Raw genomic sequence first — 21,621 nt, 5'->3', positions numbered from 1 at the left:
GGACTCTGAGCATATCTCTCTCCATGGCTGAGGAGAGAGTGGACTCTGGGCATCTCTCTCCATGGCTGAGGAGAGAGTGGACTCTGGGCATATCTCTCTCCATGGCTGAGGAGAGAGTGGACTCTGGGCATATCTCTCTCCATGGCTGAGGAGAGAGTGGACTCTGGGCATCTCTCTCCATGGCTGAGGAGAGAGTGGACTCTGGGCATATCTCTCTCCATGGCTGAGGAGAGAGTGGACTCTGGGCATATCTCTCTCCATGGCTGAGGAGAGAGTGGACTCTGGGCATATCTCTCTCCATGGCTGAGGAGAGAGTGGACTCTGAGCATATCTCTCCGTGGCTGAGGAGAGAGTGGACTCTGGGCATATCTCTCTCCATGGCTGAGGAGAGGGTGGACTCTGCGGCATATCTCTCTCCATGGCTGAGGAGAGAGTGGACTCTGGGCATATCTCTCTCCATGGCTGAGGAGAGAGTGGACTCTGGGCATATCTCTCTCCATGGCTGAGGAGAGAGTGGACTCTGAGCATATCTCTCCATGGCTGAGGAGAGAGTGGACTCTGGGCATATCTCTCTCCATGGCTGAGGAGAGAGTGGACTCTGAGCATATCTCTCCATGGCTGAGGAGAGAGTGGACTCTGGGCATCTCTCTCCATGGCTGAGGAGAGAGTGGACTCTGGGCATATCTCTCTCCATGGCTGAGGAGAGAGTGGACTCTGGGCATATCTCTCTCCATGGCTGAGGAGAGAGTGGACTCTGGGCATATCTCTCTCCATGGCTGAGGAGAGAGTGGACTCTGGGCATATCTCTCTCCATGGCTGAGGAGAGAGTGGACTCTGAGCATATCTCTCCGTGGCTGAGGAGAGAGTGGACTCTGAGCATATCTCTCTCCATGGCTGAGGAGAGAGTGGACTCTGGGCATCTCTCTCCATGGCTGAGGAGAGAGTGGACTCTGCGGCATATCTCTCTCCATGGCTGAGGAGAGAGTGGACTCTGGGCATATCTCTCTCCATGGCTGAGGAGAGAGTGGACTCTGGGCATATCTCTCTCCATGGCTGAGGAGAGAGTGGACTCTGGGCATATCTCTCTCCATGGCTGAGGAGAGAGTGGACTCTGGGCATATCTCTCTCCATGGCTGAGGAGAGAGTGGACTCTGGGCATATCTCTCCGTGGCTGAGGAGAGAGTGGACTCTGGGCATATCTCTCTCCATGGCTGAGGAGAGGGTGGACTCTGGGCATATCTCTCTCCATGGCTGAGGAGAGAGTGGACTCTGAGCATATCTCTCTCCATGGCTGAGGAGAGAGTGGACTCTGGGCATCTCTCTCCATGGCTGAGGAGAGAGTGGACTCTGGGCATATCTCTCTCCATGGCTGAGGAGAGAGTGGACTCTGGGCATATCTCTCTCCATGGCTGAGGAGAGAGTGGACTCTGGGCATATCTCTCTCCATGGCTGAGGAGAGAGTGGACTCTGAGCATATCTCTCCATGGCTGAGGAGAGAGTGGACTCTGGGCATCTCTCTCCATGGCTGAGGAGAGAGTGGACTCTGGGCATATCTCTCTCCATGGCTGAGGAGAGAGTGGACTCTGGGCATATCTCTCTCCATGGCTGAGGAGAGAGTGGACTCTGGGCATATCTCTCTCCATGGCTGAGGAGAGAGTGGACTCTGGGCATATCTCTCTCCATGGCTGAGGAGAGAGTGGACTCTGGGCATATCTCTCTCCATGGCTGAGGAGAGAGTGGACTCTGAGCATATCTCTCCGTGGCTGAGGAGAGAGTGGACTCTGAGCATATCTCTCTCCATGGCTGAGGAGAGAGTGGACTCTGGGCATCTCTCTCCATGGCTGAGGAGAGAGTGGACTCTGGGCATATCTCTCTCCATGGCTGAGGAGAGAGTGGACTCTGGGCATATCTCTCTCCATGGCTGAGGAGAGAGTGGACTCTGGGCATATCTCTCTCCATGGCTGAGGAGAGAGTGGACTCTGGGCATATCTCTCTCCATGGCTGAGGAGAGAGTGGACTCTGGGCATATCTCTCTCCATGGCTGAGGAGAGAGTGGACTCTGAGCATCTCTCTCCATGGCTGAGGAGAGAGTGGACTCTGGGCATATCTCTCTCCATGGCTGAGGAGAGGGTGGACTCTGGGCATATCTCTCTCCATGGCTGAGGAGAGAGTGGACTCTGGGCATATCTCTCCGTGGCTGAGGAGAGAGTGGACTCTGGGCATATCTCTCTCCATGGCTGAGGAGAGGGTGGACTCTGGGCATATCTCTCTCCATGGCTGAGGAGAGAGTGGACTCTGGGCATATCTCTCTCCATGGCTGAGGAGAGGGTGGACTCTGGGCATCTCTCTCCGTGGCTGAGGAGAGAGTGGACTCTGGGCATCTCTCTCCGTGGCTGAGGAGAGAGTGGACTCTGGGCATATCTCTCTCCATGGCTGAGGAGAGAGTGGACTCTGGGCATATCTCTCTCCGTGGCTGAGGAGAGTGTGTCTGTGTGTGGGTGCGTGCGTGCGTGCGTACCTCTCGGTGGTTGAGCAGTCGCTCCAGGTCGGAGGCCATATTGTTCTTCACCTGTTGGAGAGACGTCTTCTCTTTCCTCAGAGATCTGAACAGACAAACCCAAATCAGAGACTTTCTTTAGTGCTGACTAAATGGGACAGAATAACGACTCCCTCCATTTCCTCAGAGATCTGAACAGACAAACCCAAAACAGAGACTTTCTCTAGCGCTGACTAAATGGGACAGAATAACGACTCCCTCCATTTCCTCAGAGATCTGAACGGACAAACCCAAAACAGAGACTTTCTTTAGTGCTGACTAAATGGGACAGAATAACGACTCCCTCCATTTCCTCAGGGATCTGAACGGACAAACCCAAAACAGAGACTTTCTCTAGTGCTGACTAAATGGGACAGAATAACGACTCCCTTCATTTCCTCAGAGATCTGAACGGACAAACCCAAAACAGAGACTTTCTCTAGTGCTGACTAAATGGGACAGAATAACGACTCACTCCATTTCCTCAGGGATCTGAACGGACAAACCCAAAACAGAGACTTTCTCTAGCGCTGACTAAATGGGACAGAATAACGACTCCCTTCATTTCCTCAGAGATCTGAACGGACAAACCCAAAACAGAGACTTTCTCTAGCGCTGACTAAATGGGACAGAATAACGACTCCCTCCATTTCCTCAGAGATCTGAACGGACAAACCCAAAACAGAGACTTTCTCTAGCGCTGACTAAATGGGACAGAATAACGACGCCCTCCATTTCCTCAGGGATCTGAACGGACAAACCCAAAACAGAGACTTTCTCTAGCGCTGACTAAATGGGACAGAATAACGACGCCCTCCATTTCCTCAGAGATCTGGACGGACAAACCCAAAACAGAGAGTTTCTCTAGCGCTGACTAAATGGGACAGAATAACGACTCCCTCCATTTCCTCAGAGATCTGGACGGACAAACCCAAAACAGAGACTTTCTCTAGTGCTGACTAAATGGGACAGAATAACGACTCCCTCCATTTCCTCAGAGATCAGGTGCTGCTGGAACGGCACTAATACAACACAGAACACCAATCACATCCAAACCTGCACCGAGTGGCGTGACCTTACGGAAAACGGACAATAGAAGTGTGTAATAAATCCATCTCTCTCAAAACAATGACTCAATACATTAACAACCAGGAGCTTGTAAGATAAATGTTACCCTATATAAGGGCACTACATTAGACCAGAGCCCTATATAGTGCACTACTTTAGACCAGAGCCCTATATACTGCACTACTTTAGACCAGAGGCCTATATAGTGCACTACTTTAAACCAGAGCCCTATATAGTGCACTACTTTAAACCAGAGCCCTATATAGTGCACTACTTTAGACCAGAGCCCTATATACTGCACTACTTTAAACCAGAGCCCTATATACTGCACTACTTTAAACCAGAGGCCTATATAGTGCACTACTTTAAACCAGAGCCCTATATAGTGCATTACTTTAGACCAGAGCCCTATATAGTGCATTACTTATAGAGCCCTATACAGTGCACTACTTTAAACCAGAGCCCTATATAGTGCACTACTTTAAACCAGAGGCCTATATAGGGCACTACTTTAAACCAGAGGCCTATATTGTGCACTACTTTAAACCAGAGGCCTATATAGTGCACTACTTTAAACCAGAGCCTATATAGTGCACTACTTTAAACCAGAGGCCTATATAGGGCACTACTTTAAACCAGAGGCCTATATAGTGCACTACTTTAGACCAGAGCCCTATATAGTACACTACTTTAGACCAGAGCCCTATATAGTACACTACTTTAGGCCAGAGCCCTATATAGTGCACTACTTTAAACCAGAGCCCTATATAGTGCACTACTTTAAACCAGAGGCCTATATAGTGCACTACTTTAAACCAGAGGCCTATATAGTGCACTACTTTAGACCAGAGCCCTATATAGTACACTACTTTAGACCAGAGCCCTATATAGTACACTACTTTAGGCCAGAGCCCTATATAGTGCACTACTTTAAACCAGAGCCCTATATAGTGCACTACTTTAAACCAGAGGCCTATATAGTGCACTACTTTAAACCAGAGGCCTATATAGTGCACTACTTTAGACCAGAGCCCTATATAGTGCACTACTTTAGACCAGAGTCCTATATAGGGCACTACATTAGACCAGAGCCCTATATAGGGCACTACATTTGGCCAGGGCCCCTAGGGCTGAGAAGGACAGGACCTGGGACGAGCGAAAGACAGGGGGAAACTGAAAAGAGGAGACTGGAGGGGGAGACTGGAGGGGGAGAGGCTGAAAGGAGGAGACTGGAGGGGGAGACCGGAGGGGGAGACTGGAAGACGGAGACTGGAAGAGGGAGACTGGAGGGGGAGACTGAAGGAGGAGACTGGAGGGGAGACTGAAAGGAGGAGACTGGAGGGGAGACTGAAAGGAGGAGACAGTGGTGTGTGTACCTGGTGTCCTCCTCCAGCTGTGTGATGCGTTCTCTGAGGGACAGTATCTGCGTGTCTCTCTGTCTCACCGTGTCGATCAGGTAACTGTAGGGCTGCTGGGCCTGCTGTAGGAGACGGTTAGCTGCTTCCAGCTAGGACACACACACACACACACTTGTTGAACCCGTTTGTTGATTCACGCTACAGTCACTGACTTGGCCTTTGATTGGGAGGGCCCTCTAAAAAACACAATATGTTTCATGTTGGCAACCCTTCCAACATGATGTCGAACACTGAGACAGGAAGGAAGGTGTGGTGAGGACAGTGTGGGTGAGACCTCACAAGTTAGTTAGGAGTCTATTACACTGTGGGTTAGGAGTCTATACTACTACTACACTGGGTTAGGAGTCTATACTACTACTACACTGTGGGTTAGGAGTCTATTACACTGTGGGTTAGGAGTCTATACTACTACTACACTGTGGGCTAGGAGTCTATTACACTGTGGGTTAGGAGTCTATACTACTACTACACTGGGTTAGGAGTCTATACTACTACTACACTGGGTTAGGAGTCTATACTACTACTACACTGGGTTAGGAGTCTATACTACTACTACACTGGGTTAGGAGTCTATACTACTACTACACTGTGGGTTAGGAGTCTATTACACTGTGGGTTAGGAGTCTATACTACTACTACACTGGGTTAGGAGTCTATACTACTACTACACTGGGTTAGGAGTCTATACTACTACTACACTGTGGGTTAGGAGTCTATACTACTACTACACTGGGTTAGGAGTCTATACTACTACTACGCTGTGGGTTAGGAGTCTATACTACTACTACACTGGGTTAGGAGTCTATTACACTGTGGGTTAGGAGTCTATACTACTACTACACTGGGTTAGGAGTCTATACTACTACTACACTGGGTTAGGAGTCTATACTACTACTACACTGTGGGTTAGGAGTCTATACTACTACTACACTGTGGGTTAGGAGTCTATACTACTACTACACTGGGTTAGGAGTCTATACTACTACTACACTGGGTTAGGAGTCTTTACTACTACTACACTGGGTTAGGAGTCTATACTACTACTACACTGGGTTAGGAGTCTATAATACTACTACACTGGGTTAGGAGTCTATACTACTACTACACTGTGGGTTAGGAGTCTATTACACTGTGGGTTAGGAGTCTATACTACTACTACACTGGGTTAGGAGTCTATACTACTACTACACTGTGGGTTAGGAGTCTATTACACTGTGGGTTAGGAGTCTATACTACTACTACACTGGGTTAGGAGTCTATACTACTACTACACTGGGTTAGGAGTCTATACTACTACTACACTGGGTTAGGAGTCTATACTACTACTACACCGGGTTAGGAGTCTATACTACTACTACACTGTGGGTTAGGAGTCTATACTACTACTACACTGTGGGTTAGGAGTCTATACTACTACTACACTGGGTTAGGAGTCTATACTACTACTACACTGTGGGTTAGGAGTCTATACTACTACTACACTGGGTTAGGAGTCTATACTACTACTACACTGTGGGTTAGGAGTCTATTACACTGTGGGTTAGGAGTCTATACTACTACTACACTGGGTTAGGAGTCTATACTACTACTACACTGGGTTAGGAGTCTATACTACTACTACACTGTGGGTTAGGAGTCTATACTACTACTACACTGTGGGTTAGGAGTCTATACTACTACTACACTGGGTTAGGAGTCTATACTACTACTACACTGGGTTAGGAGTCTTTACTACTACTACACTGGGTTAGGAGTCTATACTACTACTACACTGGGTTAGGAGTCTATAATACTACTACACTGGGTTAGGAGTCTATACTACTACTACACTGTGGGTTAGGAGTCTATTACACTGTGGGTTAGGAGTCTATACTACTACTACACTGGGTTAGGAGTCTATACTACTACTACACTGTGGGTTAGGAGTCTATTACACTGTGGGTTAGGAGTCTATACTACTACTACACTGGGTTAGGAGTCTATACTACTACTACACTGGGTTAGGAGTCTATACTACTACTACACTGGGTTAGGAGTCTATACTACTACTACACTGTGGGTTAGGAGTCTATACTACTACTACACTGTGGGTTAGGAGTCTATACTACTACTACACTGTGGGTTAGGAGTCTATACTACTACTACACTGGGTTAGGAGTCTATACTACTACTACACTGTGGGTTAGGAGTCTATACTACTACTACACTGGGTTAGGAGTCTATACTACTACTACACTGTGGGTTAGGAGTCTATACTACTACTACACTGGGTTAGGAGTCTATACTACTACTACACTGGGTAAGGAGTCTATAATACTACTACACTGGGTTAGGAGTCTATACTACTACTACACTGTGGGTTAGGAGTCTATACTACTACTACACTGGGTTAGGAGTCTATACTACTACACTGTGTGGGTTAGGAGTCTATACTACTACTACACTGGGTTAGGAGTCTATACTACTACTACATTGGGTTAGGAGTCTATACTACTACTACACTGTGGGTTAGGAGTCTATACTACTACTACACTGGGTTAGGAGTCTATACTACTACACTGTGTGGGTTAGGAGTCTATACTACTACTACACTGGGTTAGGAGTCTATACTACTACTACACTGGGGTTAGGAGTCTATACCACTACTACACTGGGTTAGGAGTCTATAATACTACTACACTGGGTTAGGAGTCTATACTACTACTACACTGGGTTAGGAGTCTATACTACTACTACACTGGGGTTAGGAGTCTATACCACTACTACACTGGGTTAGGAGTCTATAATACTACTACACTGGGTTAGGAGTCTATACTACTACTACACTGGGTTAGGAGTCTATAATACTACTACACTGGGTTAGGAGTCTATACTACTACTACACTGTGGGTTAGGAGTCTATTACACTGTGGGTTAGGAGTCTATACTACTACTACACTGGGTTAGGAGTCTATACTACTACTACACTGTGGGTTGGGAGTCTATTACACTGTGGGTTAGGAGTCTATACTACTACTACACTGGGTTAGGAGTCTATACTACTACTACACTGGGTTAGGAGTCTATACTACTACTACACTGGGTTAGGAGTCTATACTACTACTACACCGGGTTAGGAGTCTATACTACTACTACACTGTGGGTTAGGAGTCTATACTACTACTACACTGTGGGTTAGGAGTCTATACTACTACTACACTGGGTTAGGAGTCTATACTACTACTACACTGTGGGTTAGGAGTCTATACTACTACTACACTGGGTTAGGAGTCTATACTACTACTACACTGTGGGTTAGGAGTCTATACTACTACTACACTGGGTTAGGAGTCTATACTACTACTACACTGGGTTAGGAGTCTATACTACTACTACACTGGGTTAGGAGTCTATACTACTACTACACTGGGTTAGGAGTCTATAATACTACTACACTGGGTTAGGAGTCTATACTACTACTACACTGGGTTAGGAGTCTATACTACTACTACACTGTGGGTTAGGAGTCTATACTACCACTACACTGGGTTAGGAGTCTATACTACTACTACACTGGGTTAGGAGTCTATACTACTACTACACTGTGGGTTAGGAGTCTATACTACTACTACACTGGGTTAGGAGTCTATTCTACTACTACACTGGGTTAGGAGTCTATACTACTACTACACTGGGTTAGGAGTCTATATTACTACTACACTGGGTTAGGAGTCTATACTACTACTACACTGGGTTAGGAGTCTATACTACTACTACACTGGGTTAGGAGTCTATACTACTACTACACTGGGTTAGGAGTCTATAATACTACTACACTGGGTTAGGAGTCTATACTACTACTACACTGGGTTAGGAGTCTATACTACTACTACACTGGGTTAGGAGTCTATACTACTACTACACTGTGGGTTAGGAGTCTATACTACTACTACACTGTGGGTTAGGAGTCTATACTACTACTACACTGGGTTAGGAGTCTATACTACTACTACACTGTGGGTTAGGAGTCTATACTACTACTACACTGGGTTAGGAGTCTATACTACTACTACACTGGGTTAGGAGTCTATACTACTACTACACTGGGTTAGGAGTCTATACTACTACTACACTGGGTTAGGAGTCTATACTACTACTACACTGGGTTAGGAGTCTATACTACTACTACACTGGGTTAGGAGTCTATACTACTACTACACTGTGGGTTAGGAGTCTATACTACTACTATACTGGGTTAGGAGTCTATACTACTACTATACTGGGTTAGGAGTCTATACTACTACTACACTGTGGGTTAGGAGTCTATACTACTACTACACTGGGTTAGGAGTCTATACTACTACTACACTGGGTTAGGAGTCTATACTACTACTACACTGGGTTAGGAGTCTATACTACTACTATACTGTGGGTCTGTCCTGTGTGTTACCTCCTCAGAGATCTGTCCTGTGTGTTACCTCCTCAGAGATCTGTCCTGTGTGTGTTACCTCCTCAGAGATCTGTCCTGTGTGTTACCTCCTCAGAGATCTGTCCCGTGTGTTACCTCCTCAGAGATCTGTCCCGTGTGTTACCTCCTCAGAGATCTGTCCTGTGTGTTACCTCCTCAGAGATCTGTCCTGTGTGTTACCTCCTCAGAGATCTGTCCTGTGTGTTACCTCCTCAGAGATCTGTCCTGTGTGTTACCTCCTCAGAGATCTGTCCTGTGTGTGTTACCTCCTCAGAGATCTGTCCTGTGTGTGCGTTGCGTCTCTCCAGATCTCTCCTCAGCAGTGTGTTCTGTTTCTCCAGCTGCAACAGTCTACGGGCCAGATGGACACTGCAACACACATTAAATAATCTCTCTAACAGAAAACCAACCCATAATCATTCATCCCAAATTGCACCCTATTCCCTATATAGTGCACTACTTTAGACCAGGGCCCTAGAGAACCCTATTCCCTATATATAGTGCACTACTTTAGACCAGGGCCCTATAGAGCCCTATTCCCTATATATAGTGCACTACTTAAGACCAGAACCCTATTCCCTATATAGTGCACTACTTTAGACCAGAGCCCTATAGAACCCTATTCCCTATATAGTGCACTACTTTAGACAAGGGTCCTATAGAACCCTATTCCCTATATATAGTGCACTACTTTAGACCAGAGCCCTATAGAACCCTATTCCCTATATAGTGCACTACTTTAGACCAGAACCCTATTCCCTATATAGTGCACTACTTTAGACCAGAGCCCTATAGAACCCTATTCCCTATATAGTGCACTACTTTAGACCAGGGCCCTATAGAGCCCTATTCCCTATATATAGTGCACTACTTTAGACCAGGGCCCTATAGAACCCTATTCCCTATATATAGTGCACTACTTTAGACCAGGGCCCTATAGAACCCTATTCCCTATATAGTGCACTACTTTAGACCAGGACCATATAGAACCCTATTCCCTATATAGTGCACTACTTTAGACCAGGGCCCTATAGAACCCTATTCCCTATATAGTGCACTACTTTAGACCAGGGCCCTATAGAACCCTATTCCCTATATATAGTGCACTACTTTAGACCAGGACCCTATAGAACCCTATTCCCTATATAGTGCACTACTTTAGACCAGGGCCCTATAGAACCCTATATAGTGCACTACTTTAGACCAGGACCCTATAGAACCCTATATAGTGCACTACTTTAGACCAGGGACCTATAGAACCCTATTCCCTATATAGTGCACTACTTTAGACCAGGGCCCTATAGAACCCTATTCCCTATATAGTGCACTACTTTAGACCAGGGCCCTATAGAACCCTATATAGTGCACTACTTTAGACCAGGGCCCTATAGAACCCTATATAGTGCACTACTTTAGACCAGGGCCCTATAGAACCCTATATAGTGCACTACTTTAGACCAGGACCCTATAGAACCCTATATAGTGCACTACTTTAGACCAGGGCCCATAGTGAATAAGAGGCCGTACCCAGTCAGATCAGATCTCACCTCTGCCTGAGTCGTCTCTTGGCGGTTGTGGGAACGTTGGCACCGTAACCATAGGAGAACAGAACTCTCTCTGCTTCCTGCTCATCATCAACTGACCAGAGAGACAACGACCAACGGAAAGAATGAATGGTTACATTTCATAACGGAACATATTGCATCAGAGCAGTGTGTGTGTGTGTGTGTGTGTGTGTGTGTGTGTGTGTATCACTCTGCTGGTTGTGCAGCATATTTTATAGTCAGATAACTAACTAGTAGTGTCAATCACTGCTACTAGTATTATCCTAACGTCGTGCCAACATGACTCTAACGTCGTGCCAACATGACTATCCTAACGTCGTGAGAACGTGACTCTAACGTCGTGCCAACGTGACTCTAACGTCGTGCCAACATGACTATCCTAACGTCGTGAGAACGTGACTCTAACGTCGTGCCAACGTGACTCTAACGTCGTGCCAACATGACTATCCTAACGTCGTGAGAACGTGACTCTAACGTCGTGCCAACGTGACTCTAACGTCGTGCCAACATGACTATTCTAACGTCGTGAGGACATTACTTTCAGCAGCCTGCATGGTGACGTCGTCCAGCTCCTGCTCCAGTTTCTCGTAGGTCTGTAGTCTGGCCTGCTGCTCAGCATTCTGGGCCTGGAGTTCCGTTATCTGCTTCTCTGAGGACGCCTGAAGCCTGTACAACTCCTTGGTCATGACCTGATGGAAGACCAGGGGCAGTTAGCTGTGGGCCAGGGCTCAGCAAGCCGTATGTAACACCCTGGACAGAAGCTAAGGGCTTTAGGTAACACCCTGGACAGGAGCTAAGGGCTGTATGTAACACCCTGGACAGGAGCTAAGGGCTGTATGTAACACCCTGGACAGAAGCTAAGGGCTGTATGTAACACCCTGGACAGGAGATAAGGGCTGTATGTAACACCCTGGACAGGAGCTAAGGGCAGTATGTAACACCCTGGACAGGAGCTAAGGGCTTTATGTAACACCCTGGACAGGAGCTAAGGGCTGTATGTAACACCCTGGACAGGAGATAAGGGCTGTATGTAACACCCTGGACAGGAGCTAAGGGCTGTATGTAACACCCTGGACAGGAGCTAAGGGCTGTATGTAACACCCTGGACAGAAGCTAAGGGCAGTATGTAACACCCTGGACAGGAGCTAAGGGCTGTATGTAACACCCTGGACAGGAGCTAAGGGCTTTATGTAACACCCTGGACAGGAGCTAAGGGCTGTATGTAACACCCTGGACAGGAGATAAGGGCTGTATGTAACACCCTGGACAGGAGCTAAGGGCTGTATGTAACACCCTGGACAGGAGCTAAGGGCTGTATGTAACACCCTGGACAGGAGCTAAGGGGCTGTATGTAACACCCTGGACAGGAGCTAAGGGGCTGTATGTAACACCCTGGACAGGAGCTAAGGGGCTGTATGTAACACCCTGGACAGGAGCTAAGGGCTGTATGTAACATCCTGGACCAGGGCTAATGGGCTGTATGTAACACCCTGGACCAGAGCTAGGGGGCTGTATGTAACACCCTGGACTGGAGCTAAGGGGCTGTATGTAACACCCTGGACCAGGGCTAATGGGCGGTATGTAACACCCTGGACCAGATCTAGGGGCTGTATGTAACATCTTGGACCAGATCTAGGGGCTGTATGTAACATCTTGGACCAGATCTAGGGGCTGTTTGTGACACCCTGGACCAGAGCTACAGGCTGTATGTAACACCCTGGACCAGAGCTAATGGGCTGTATGTAACACCCTGGACCGGAGCTAAGGGGCTGTATGTAACACCCTGGACCAGATCTAGGGGCTGTATGTAACATCTTGGACCAGATCTAGGGGCTGTATGTAACACCCTGGACCAGAGCTAATGGGTTGTATGTAAAACACCCTGGACCAGAGCTAAGGGGTTGTATGTAACACCCTGGACCAGAGCTAATGAGCTGCCCTACTAGGACGTTCTAACAACCAAAATGCTTAGGATTCCAGTAGTCTGGTTTTCTGGTTCCTCCTCTAGGGTCCTGGTCTAAGGTAGTGCACTATATAGGGAATAGGGTTCTATAGGGCCCTGGTCTAAGGTAGTGCACTATATAGGGAATAGGGTTCTATAGGGTCCTGGTCTAAGGTAGTGCACTATATAGGGAATAGGGTTCTATAGGGTCCTGGTCTAAGGTAGTGCACTATATAGGGAATAGGGTTCTATAGGGTCCTGGTCTAAGGTAGTGCACTATACGAGGAATAGGGTTCCATAGGGCTCTGGTCTAAAGTAGTGTAATATATAGGGAATAGGGTTCTATAGGGCTCTGGTCTAAAGTAGTGCACTATATAGGGAATAGGGCTCTGGTCTAAAGTAGTGTACTATATATAGGGAATAGGGTTCTATAGGGCCCTGGTCTAAAGTAGTGCACTATATAGGGAATAGGGTTCTATAGGGCTCTGGTCTAAAGTAGTGTAATATATAGGGAATAGGGTTCTATTGGGCTCTGGTCTAAAGTAGTGCACTATATAGGGAATAGGGTTCTATAGGGCTCTGGTCTAAAGTAGTGCACTATATAGGGAATAGGGTTCTATAGGGCTCTGGTCTAAAGTAGTGTAATATATAGGGAATAGGGCTCTATTGGGCTCTGGTCTAAAGTAGTGCACTATATAGGGAATAGGGTTCTATAGGGCTCTGGTCTAAAGTAGTGCACTATATAGGGAATAGGGCACCATTTGGGACCTCTACCTCTAGCTTCTTCTGGTGTTTCTCTGTCTCCATCTGACACTGTCCCAGGTTCCTGGCGGTCTCCTCCTGTACCATCTGAGAGCGCTCTGTCTCAAAGCTCTTCAGCTTCACCTGGTTCAGGAGCTCTGCCACTCGGCTGTCTGTCCCCGTCTGGACACCACGGAACCTGGGGACACACACACAGTTATATATATTTAACCTGGGGACACACACACAGTTATATATATTTAACCTGGGGACACACAGTTATATATATTTAACCTAGGGACACACACACAGTTATATATATTTAACCTGGGGACACACACACAGTTATATATATTTAACCTGGGGACACACAGTTATATATATTTAACCTGGGGACACAGTTATATATATTTAACCTGGGGACACACAGTTATATATATTTAACCTGGGGACACACACAGTTATATATATTTAACCTGGGGACACACAGTTATATATATTTAACCTGGGGACACACAGTTATATATATTTAACCTGGGGACACACACAGTTATATATATTTAACCTGGGGACACACAGTTATATATATTTAACCTGGACACACACAGTTATATATATTTAACCTGGGGACACAGACACAGTTATATATATTTAACCTGGGGACACAGAGACACAGTTATATATATTTAACCTGGGGACACACACACAGTTATATATATTTAACCTGGGGACACAGTTATATATATTTAACCTGGGGACACACACACAGTTATATATATTTAACCTGGGGACACAGTTCTATATATTTAACCTGGGGACACACACAGTTATATATATTTAACCTGGGGACACAGACACAGTTATATATATTTAACCTGGGGACACACAGTTATAGATATTTAACCTGGGAACACACAGTTATATATATTTAACCTGGGGACACACAGTTATATATATTTAACCTGGACACACACAGTTATATATATTTAACCTGGACACACACAGTTATATATATTTAACCTGGGGACACACACAGTTATATATATTTAACCTGGGGACACAGTTATATATATTTAACCTGGGGACACAGTTATATATATTTAACCTGGACACACACAGTTATATATATTTAACCTGGGGACACACACAGTTATATATATTTAACCTGGGGACACACACAGTTATATATATTTAACCTGGGGACACACAGTTATATATATTTAACCTGGACACACACAGTTATATATATTTAACCTGGACACACACAGTTATATATATTTAACCTGGGGACACAGACACAGTTATATATATTTAACCTGGGGACACACAGTTATATATATTTAACCTGGGGACACAGACACAGTTATATATATTTAACCTGGGGACACACACAGTTATATATATTTAACCTGGACACACACAGTTATTAATATTTAACCTGGGGACACAGTTATATATATTTAACCTGGGGACACACAGTTATATATATTTAACCTGGGGACACACACAGTTATATATATTTAACCTGGGGACACACACAGTTATATATATTTAACCTGGGGACACACACACAGTTATATATATTTAACCTGGGGACACACACAGTTATATATATTTAACCTGGGGACACACAGTTATATATATTTAACCTGGGGACACACACAGTTATATATATTTAACCTGGGGACACAGAGACAGTTATATATATTTAACCTGGGGACACACACAGTTATATATATTTAACCTGGGGACACAGAGACAGTTATATATATTTAACCTGGGGACACAGACACAGTTATATATATTTAACCTGGGGACACAGTTATATATATTTAACCTGGGGACACACACAGTTATATATATTTAACCTGGACACACACAGTTATATATATTTAACCTGGGGACACACACAGTTATATATATTTAACCTGGGGACACACACAGTTATATATATTTAACCTGGGGACACACACAGTTATATATATTTAACCTGGGGACACACACAGTTATATATATTTAACCTGAGGACACACACAGTTATATATATTTAACCTGGGGACACAGAGACACAGTTATATATATTTAACCTGGGGACACAGTTATATATATTTAACCTGGACACACACAGTTATATATATTTAACCTGGGGACACACAGTTATATATATTTAACCTGGGGACACACACAGTTATATATATTTAACCTGGGGACACACACAGTTATATATATTTAACCTGGGGACACAGAGACACAGTTATATATATTTAACCTGGGGACACAGTTATATATATTTAACCTGGGGACACAGAGACACAGTTATATATATTTAACCTGGGGACACAGTTATATATATTTAACCTGAGGACACACACAGTTATATATATTTAACCTGGGGACACAGTTATATATATTTAACCTGGGGACACACAGTTATATATATTTAACCTGGGGACACACACAGTTATATATATTTAACCTGGGGACACAGAGACAGTTTTACATTTGAGTTCTTATCCAGAGACAAGACACATGAACTCTTCCCAGTGAATCTTGCATGGGGGCTGTTCAGTTAAACACGTGTGTTAAGTTGGGATAGAGAGAGTAGAGGTCTCCTTACTCTATGTTCTATTGGCCTTGTGTATCACTGACTACAAACTACCTGCAGTGATACTGGACAGGAAATGGTTCCATATTTATCACTGACTACAAACCACCTGCAGTGATACTGGACAGGAAATGGTTCCATATTTATCACTGACTACAAACCACCTGCCGTGATACTAGACAGGAAATGGTTCCATATTTCTTACTGACTACAAACCACCTGCAGTGATACTAGACAGGAAATGGTTCCATATTTATCACTGACTACAAACCACCTGCAGTGATACTGGACAGGAAATGGTTCCATATTTCTTACTGACTACAAACCACCTGCCGTGATACTAGACAGGAAATGGTTCCATATTTCTCACTGACTACAAACCACCTGCAGTGATACTAGACAGGAAATGGTTCCATATTTATCACTGACTACAAACCACCTGCAGTGTAACTAGACAGGAAATGGTTCCATATTTATCACTGACTACAAACCACCTGCAGTGATACTGGACAGGAAATGGTTCCATATTTATCACTGACTACAAACCACCTGCAGTGATACTGGACAGGAAATGGTTCCATATTTATCACTGACTACAAACCACCTGCAGTGATACTGGACAGGAAATGGTTCCATATTTATCACTGACTACAAACTACCTGCAGTGATACTGGACAGGAAATGGTTCCATATTTATCACTGACTACAAACCACCTGCAGTGATACTGGACAGGAAATGGTTCCATATTTATCACTGACTACAAACCACCTGCCGTGATACTAGACAGGAAATGGTTCCATATTTCTTACTGACTACAAACCACCTGCAGTGATACTAGACAGGAAATGGTTCCATATTTATCACTGACTACAAACCACCTGCAGTGATACTGGACAGGAAATGGTTCCATATTTCTTACTGACTACAAACCACCTGCCGTGATACTAGACAGGAAATGGTTCCATATTTCTCACTGACTACAAACCACCTGCAGTGATACTAGACAGGAAATGGTTCCATATTTATCACTGACTACAAACCACCTGCAGTGTAACTAGACAGGAAATGGTTCCATATTTCTTACTGACTACAAACCACCTGCAGTGATACTAGACAGGAAATGGTTCCATATTTATCACTGACTACAAACCACCTGCAGTGATACTGGACAGGAAATGGTTCCATATTTCTTACTGACTACAAACCACCTGCAGTGATACTAGACAGGAAATGGTTCCATATTTATCACTGACTACAAACCACCTGCAGTGATACTAGACAGGAAATGGTTCCATATTTATCACTGACTACAAACCACCTGCAGTGTAACTAGACAGGAAATGGTTCCATATTTCTTACTGACTACAAACCACCTGCAGTGATACTAGACAGGAAATGGTTCCATATTTATCACTGACTACAAACCACCTGCAGTGATACTAGACAGGAAATGGTTCCATATTTCTTACTGACTACAAACCACCTGCAGTGTAACTAGACAGGAAATGGTTCCATATTTCTTACTGACTACAAACCACCTGCAGTGATACTAGACAGGAAATGGTTCCATATTTCTTACTGACTACAAACCACCTGCAGTGATACTAGACAGGAAATGGTTCCATATTTATCACTGACTACAAACCACCTGCAGTGTAACTAGACAGGAAATGGTTCCATATTTCTTACTGACTACAAACCACCTGCAGTGATACTAGACAGGAAATGGTTCCATATTTATCACTGACTACAAACCACCTGCAGTGATACTGGACAGGAAATGGTTCCATATTTATCACTGACTACAAACCACCTGCAGTGATACTGGACAGGAAATGGTTCCATATTTATCACTGACTACAAACCACCTGCCGTGATACTAGACAGGAAATGGTTCCATATTTCTTACTGACTACAAACCACCTGCAGTGATACTAGACAGGAAATGGTTCCATATTTATCACTGACTACAAACCACCTGCAGTGTAACTAGACAGGAAATGGTTCCATATTTCTTACTGACTACAAACCACCTGCAGTGATACTAGACAGGAAATGGTTCCATATTTATCACTGACTACAAACCACCTGCAGTGATACTGGACAGGAAATGGTTCCATATTTCTTACTGACTACAAACCACCTGCAGTGATACTAGACAGGAAATGGTTCCATATTTATCACTGACTACAAACCACCTGCAGTGATACTAGACAGGAAATGGTTCCATATTTATCACTGACTACAAACCACCTGCAGTGTAACTAGACAGGAAATGGTTCCATATTTCTTACTGACTACAAACCACCTGCAGTGATACTAGACAGGAAATGGTTCCATATTTATCACTGACTACAAACCACCTGCAGTGATACTAGACAGGAAATGGTTCCATATTTCTTACTGACTACAAACCACCTGCAGTGTAACTAGACAGGAAATGGTTCCATATTTCTTACTGACTACAAACCACCTGCAGTGATACTAGACAGGAAATGGTTCCATATTTCTTACTGACTACAAACCACCTGCAGTGATACTAGACAGGAAATGGTTCCATATTTATCACTGACTACAAACCACCTGCAGTGATACTGGACAGGAAATGGTTCCATATTTATCACTGACTACAAACCACCTGCAGTGATACTAGACAGGAAATGGTTCCATATTTATCACTGACTACAAACCACCTGCAGTGATACTAGACAGGAAATGGTTCCATATTTATCACTGACTACAAACCACCTGCAGTGATACTGGACAGGAAATGCTTCCATATTTAACAACATAATAAACACGATAACGTGATATTGTTTTGACTCATGTTGATCGATGAAACTGTTGTTTCTCAATCTGACTGGTGGGTGTAAGATATGAAACTGGGCCTGTTCAGAAGGGAAACCCAAATGCCCTGCTTCAGGCTGACGCATCAGCTGAGATGGCACCAATTAGACAAGGCTAGGCACAAATCACACCTACCTGATTGGGTCTATTAAAGCCGACTGAGTCTGCTCACTCATCCTGCTGCCACTTCCTGCTACTATGAACTGGCTTCCTGTTCTGCGTCGGCGCTGCTGTGTAACTAACTAGATGTTATGACCACAAGCATACTTCCAAAGTTGTGGCAAAATGGCAACAAAGTCAAGGTATTGGAGTGGCCATCACAAAGCCCTGACCTCAATCCTGTAGAAAATGTGTGGGCAGAACTGAAAAAGCGTGTGCGAGCAAGGAGGCCTACAAACCTGACTCAGTTACACCAGCTCTGTCAGGAGGAATGGGCCAAAATCCACCCAACCTATTGTGGGAAGCTTGTGGAAGGCTACCCATACCATTTGACCCAAGTTAAACAATTTAAAGGCAATTGCTACCACATATTAATTGAGTGTATGTAAACTTCTGACCCACTGGGAATGTGATGAAAGAAAGAAATGCTGAAATAAATAATTATCTCTACTATTTTTCTGACATTTCACATTCTTAAAATGAAGTGGTGATCCTAACGGACCTAAAACCGTGATTTTTTACTAGGATTAAAATGTCAGGAATTGTGGAAAAACTGAGTTAAAACGTATTTGGCTAAGGTGTATGTATAAACTTCCTACGTCAACTGTATAAACTGTTGTTTCTCAATCAGACAGTCAGTTCGTATTGTATTCTGTTTGAGGCTGACGCAGAGAGACTAGCTGTGGAGGGGAGTCACCAGTTTCCTGTTTTACTCCTGAGTTTCTGGTGGCCTCATAAACAAGTCCGGACAGGGCATAAGGCACCTCTCACACGGGCTCACTACACGCTCCAGGGTTTCTGTTAGCCCATAAGGCACCTCTCACACGGGCTCACTACATGCTCCAGGGTTTCTGTTAGCCCATAAGGCACCTCTCACACGGGCTCACCACCACACGCTCCAGGGTTTCCGTTAGCCCATAAGGCACCTCTCACACGGGCTCACCACCACACACTCCAGGGTTTCCGTTAGCCCACAAGGCACCTCTCACACAGGCTCACCACCACACGCTCCAGGGTTTCCGTTAGCCCATAAGGCACCTCTCACACGGGCTCACCACCACACGCTCCAGGGTTTCCGTTAGCCCACATCTAATTAGCGCTGGCAAATTGCCTGGTAGAAGAAAGAAAAATCCTGTTTAATGTTTTAATTTATGACCTTTTACATTTTAGTAATTTACAGTGCATTCGGAAAGTATTCAGACCCCTGGACTTTTCCCACATTTTGTTACGTCAATCTACACATAATACCCCGTAATGATTAAGCAAGAACATGTGTTGACATTTTGGCAAATTTCTTTCTTTAAAAAAAATCAAATGTAATCACATTTACATAAGTATTCAGACCCTTTACTTAGTACTTTGTTGAAGCACCTTTTGGGGAGTTTCTACCATTCTTCTCTGCAGATCCTCTGAAGCTCTGTCAGGTTAGATGGGGAGTGTCGCTGCACAGCTATTTTCAGGTCTCTGCAGAGATGTTTGATCAGATTCAAGTCTGGTCTCTGGCTGGGCCACTGAACGACATTCAGAGACTTGTCCTGAAGCCACTCCTGCGTTGTCTTGGCTGTGTGCTTAGGGTCGTTGTCCTGTTGGAAGGTGAACGTTCACCCCAGTCTGAGGTCCTGAGCGCTCTGGAGAAGGTTTTCATCAAGGATCTCTCTGTGCTCTGTTTATCTTTCCCTCGATCCTGACTAGTCTCCAGGTCCCCTGCCAATGAAAAACATCCCCCTCAACCACCATGATTCACCGTAGGGACGGTGCCAAGTTTCCTCCAGGCGTGACGCTTGGCATTCAGGCCAAAGAGTTTCATCTTGGTTTCATCAGACCAGAGAATCTTGTTTCTCATGAACTGAGTCCTTTAGGTGCTTTTTAGCAAACTCCAAGCGGGCTGACATGTGCCTTTTACTGAGGAGTGGCTTCCGTTTGGCCACTTTACCGTAAAGGCCTAATTGGCGGAGGGCTGCAGAGACAGTCTTGGTGGATCCAAACTTCTTCCATTAAAAATGATGGAGGCCACGGCGTTCTTCGGGACCTTTAATGCTGCCGAACTTTTTTGTTTCCCTTCCCCAGATCTGTGCCTCGACACAATCCTGTCTCGGAGCTCTACAGACAATTCCTTCGACCTCTTGGCTTGATTTTGCTCTGACATGCACTGTCAACTGTGGGACCTTATATAGACAGGTGTGTGCCTTTCCAAATCATGTCCAATCTTATTTAAATTTACCACAGGTGGACTCCAATCAAGTTGTAGAAACACCTCAAGGATGATCAATGGAAACAGGACGCACCTGAGCT

At 44.8% G+C, this 21,621-nt stretch overlaps 1 protein-coding gene across 1 annotated transcript in view; it reads right to left on the bottom strand.

Annotated features, from left to right (window-relative positions):
• Positions 1 to 21,621, bottom strand: part of LOC139372975 (progesterone-induced-blocking factor 1-like) — a 62,229-nt gene that overhangs the window by 13,319 nt on the left and 27,289 nt on the right. The window contains exons 10-15 of the mRNA XM_071112881.1: positions 13,751 to 13,916; positions 11,573 to 11,723; positions 11,017 to 11,107; positions 9,736 to 9,838; positions 4,981 to 5,111; positions 2,519 to 2,603 (exon numbers count right to left, since the gene is read on the bottom strand). Coding sequence (XP_070968982.1) covers positions 2,519 to 2,603; positions 4,981 to 5,111; positions 9,736 to 9,838; positions 11,017 to 11,107; positions 11,573 to 11,723; positions 13,751 to 13,916 — 727 coding nt within the window. The remainder of the gene's footprint in view (positions 1 to 2,518; positions 2,604 to 4,980; positions 5,112 to 9,735; positions 9,839 to 11,016; positions 11,108 to 11,572; positions 11,724 to 13,750; positions 13,917 to 21,621) is intronic.

The sequence above is a fragment of the Oncorhynchus clarkii genome, chromosome 18 (genome assembly GCF_045791955.1).
Source record: "Oncorhynchus clarkii lewisi isolate Uvic-CL-2024 chromosome 18, UVic_Ocla_1.0, whole genome shotgun sequence".
In the NCBI taxonomy this organism is placed as follows: domain Eukaryota; kingdom Metazoa; phylum Chordata; class Actinopteri; order Salmoniformes; family Salmonidae; genus Oncorhynchus; species Oncorhynchus clarkii.
The sequence above is the reverse complement of the archived record's forward strand: the minus strand, read 5'-3'. Positions and strand labels throughout refer to the sequence as shown.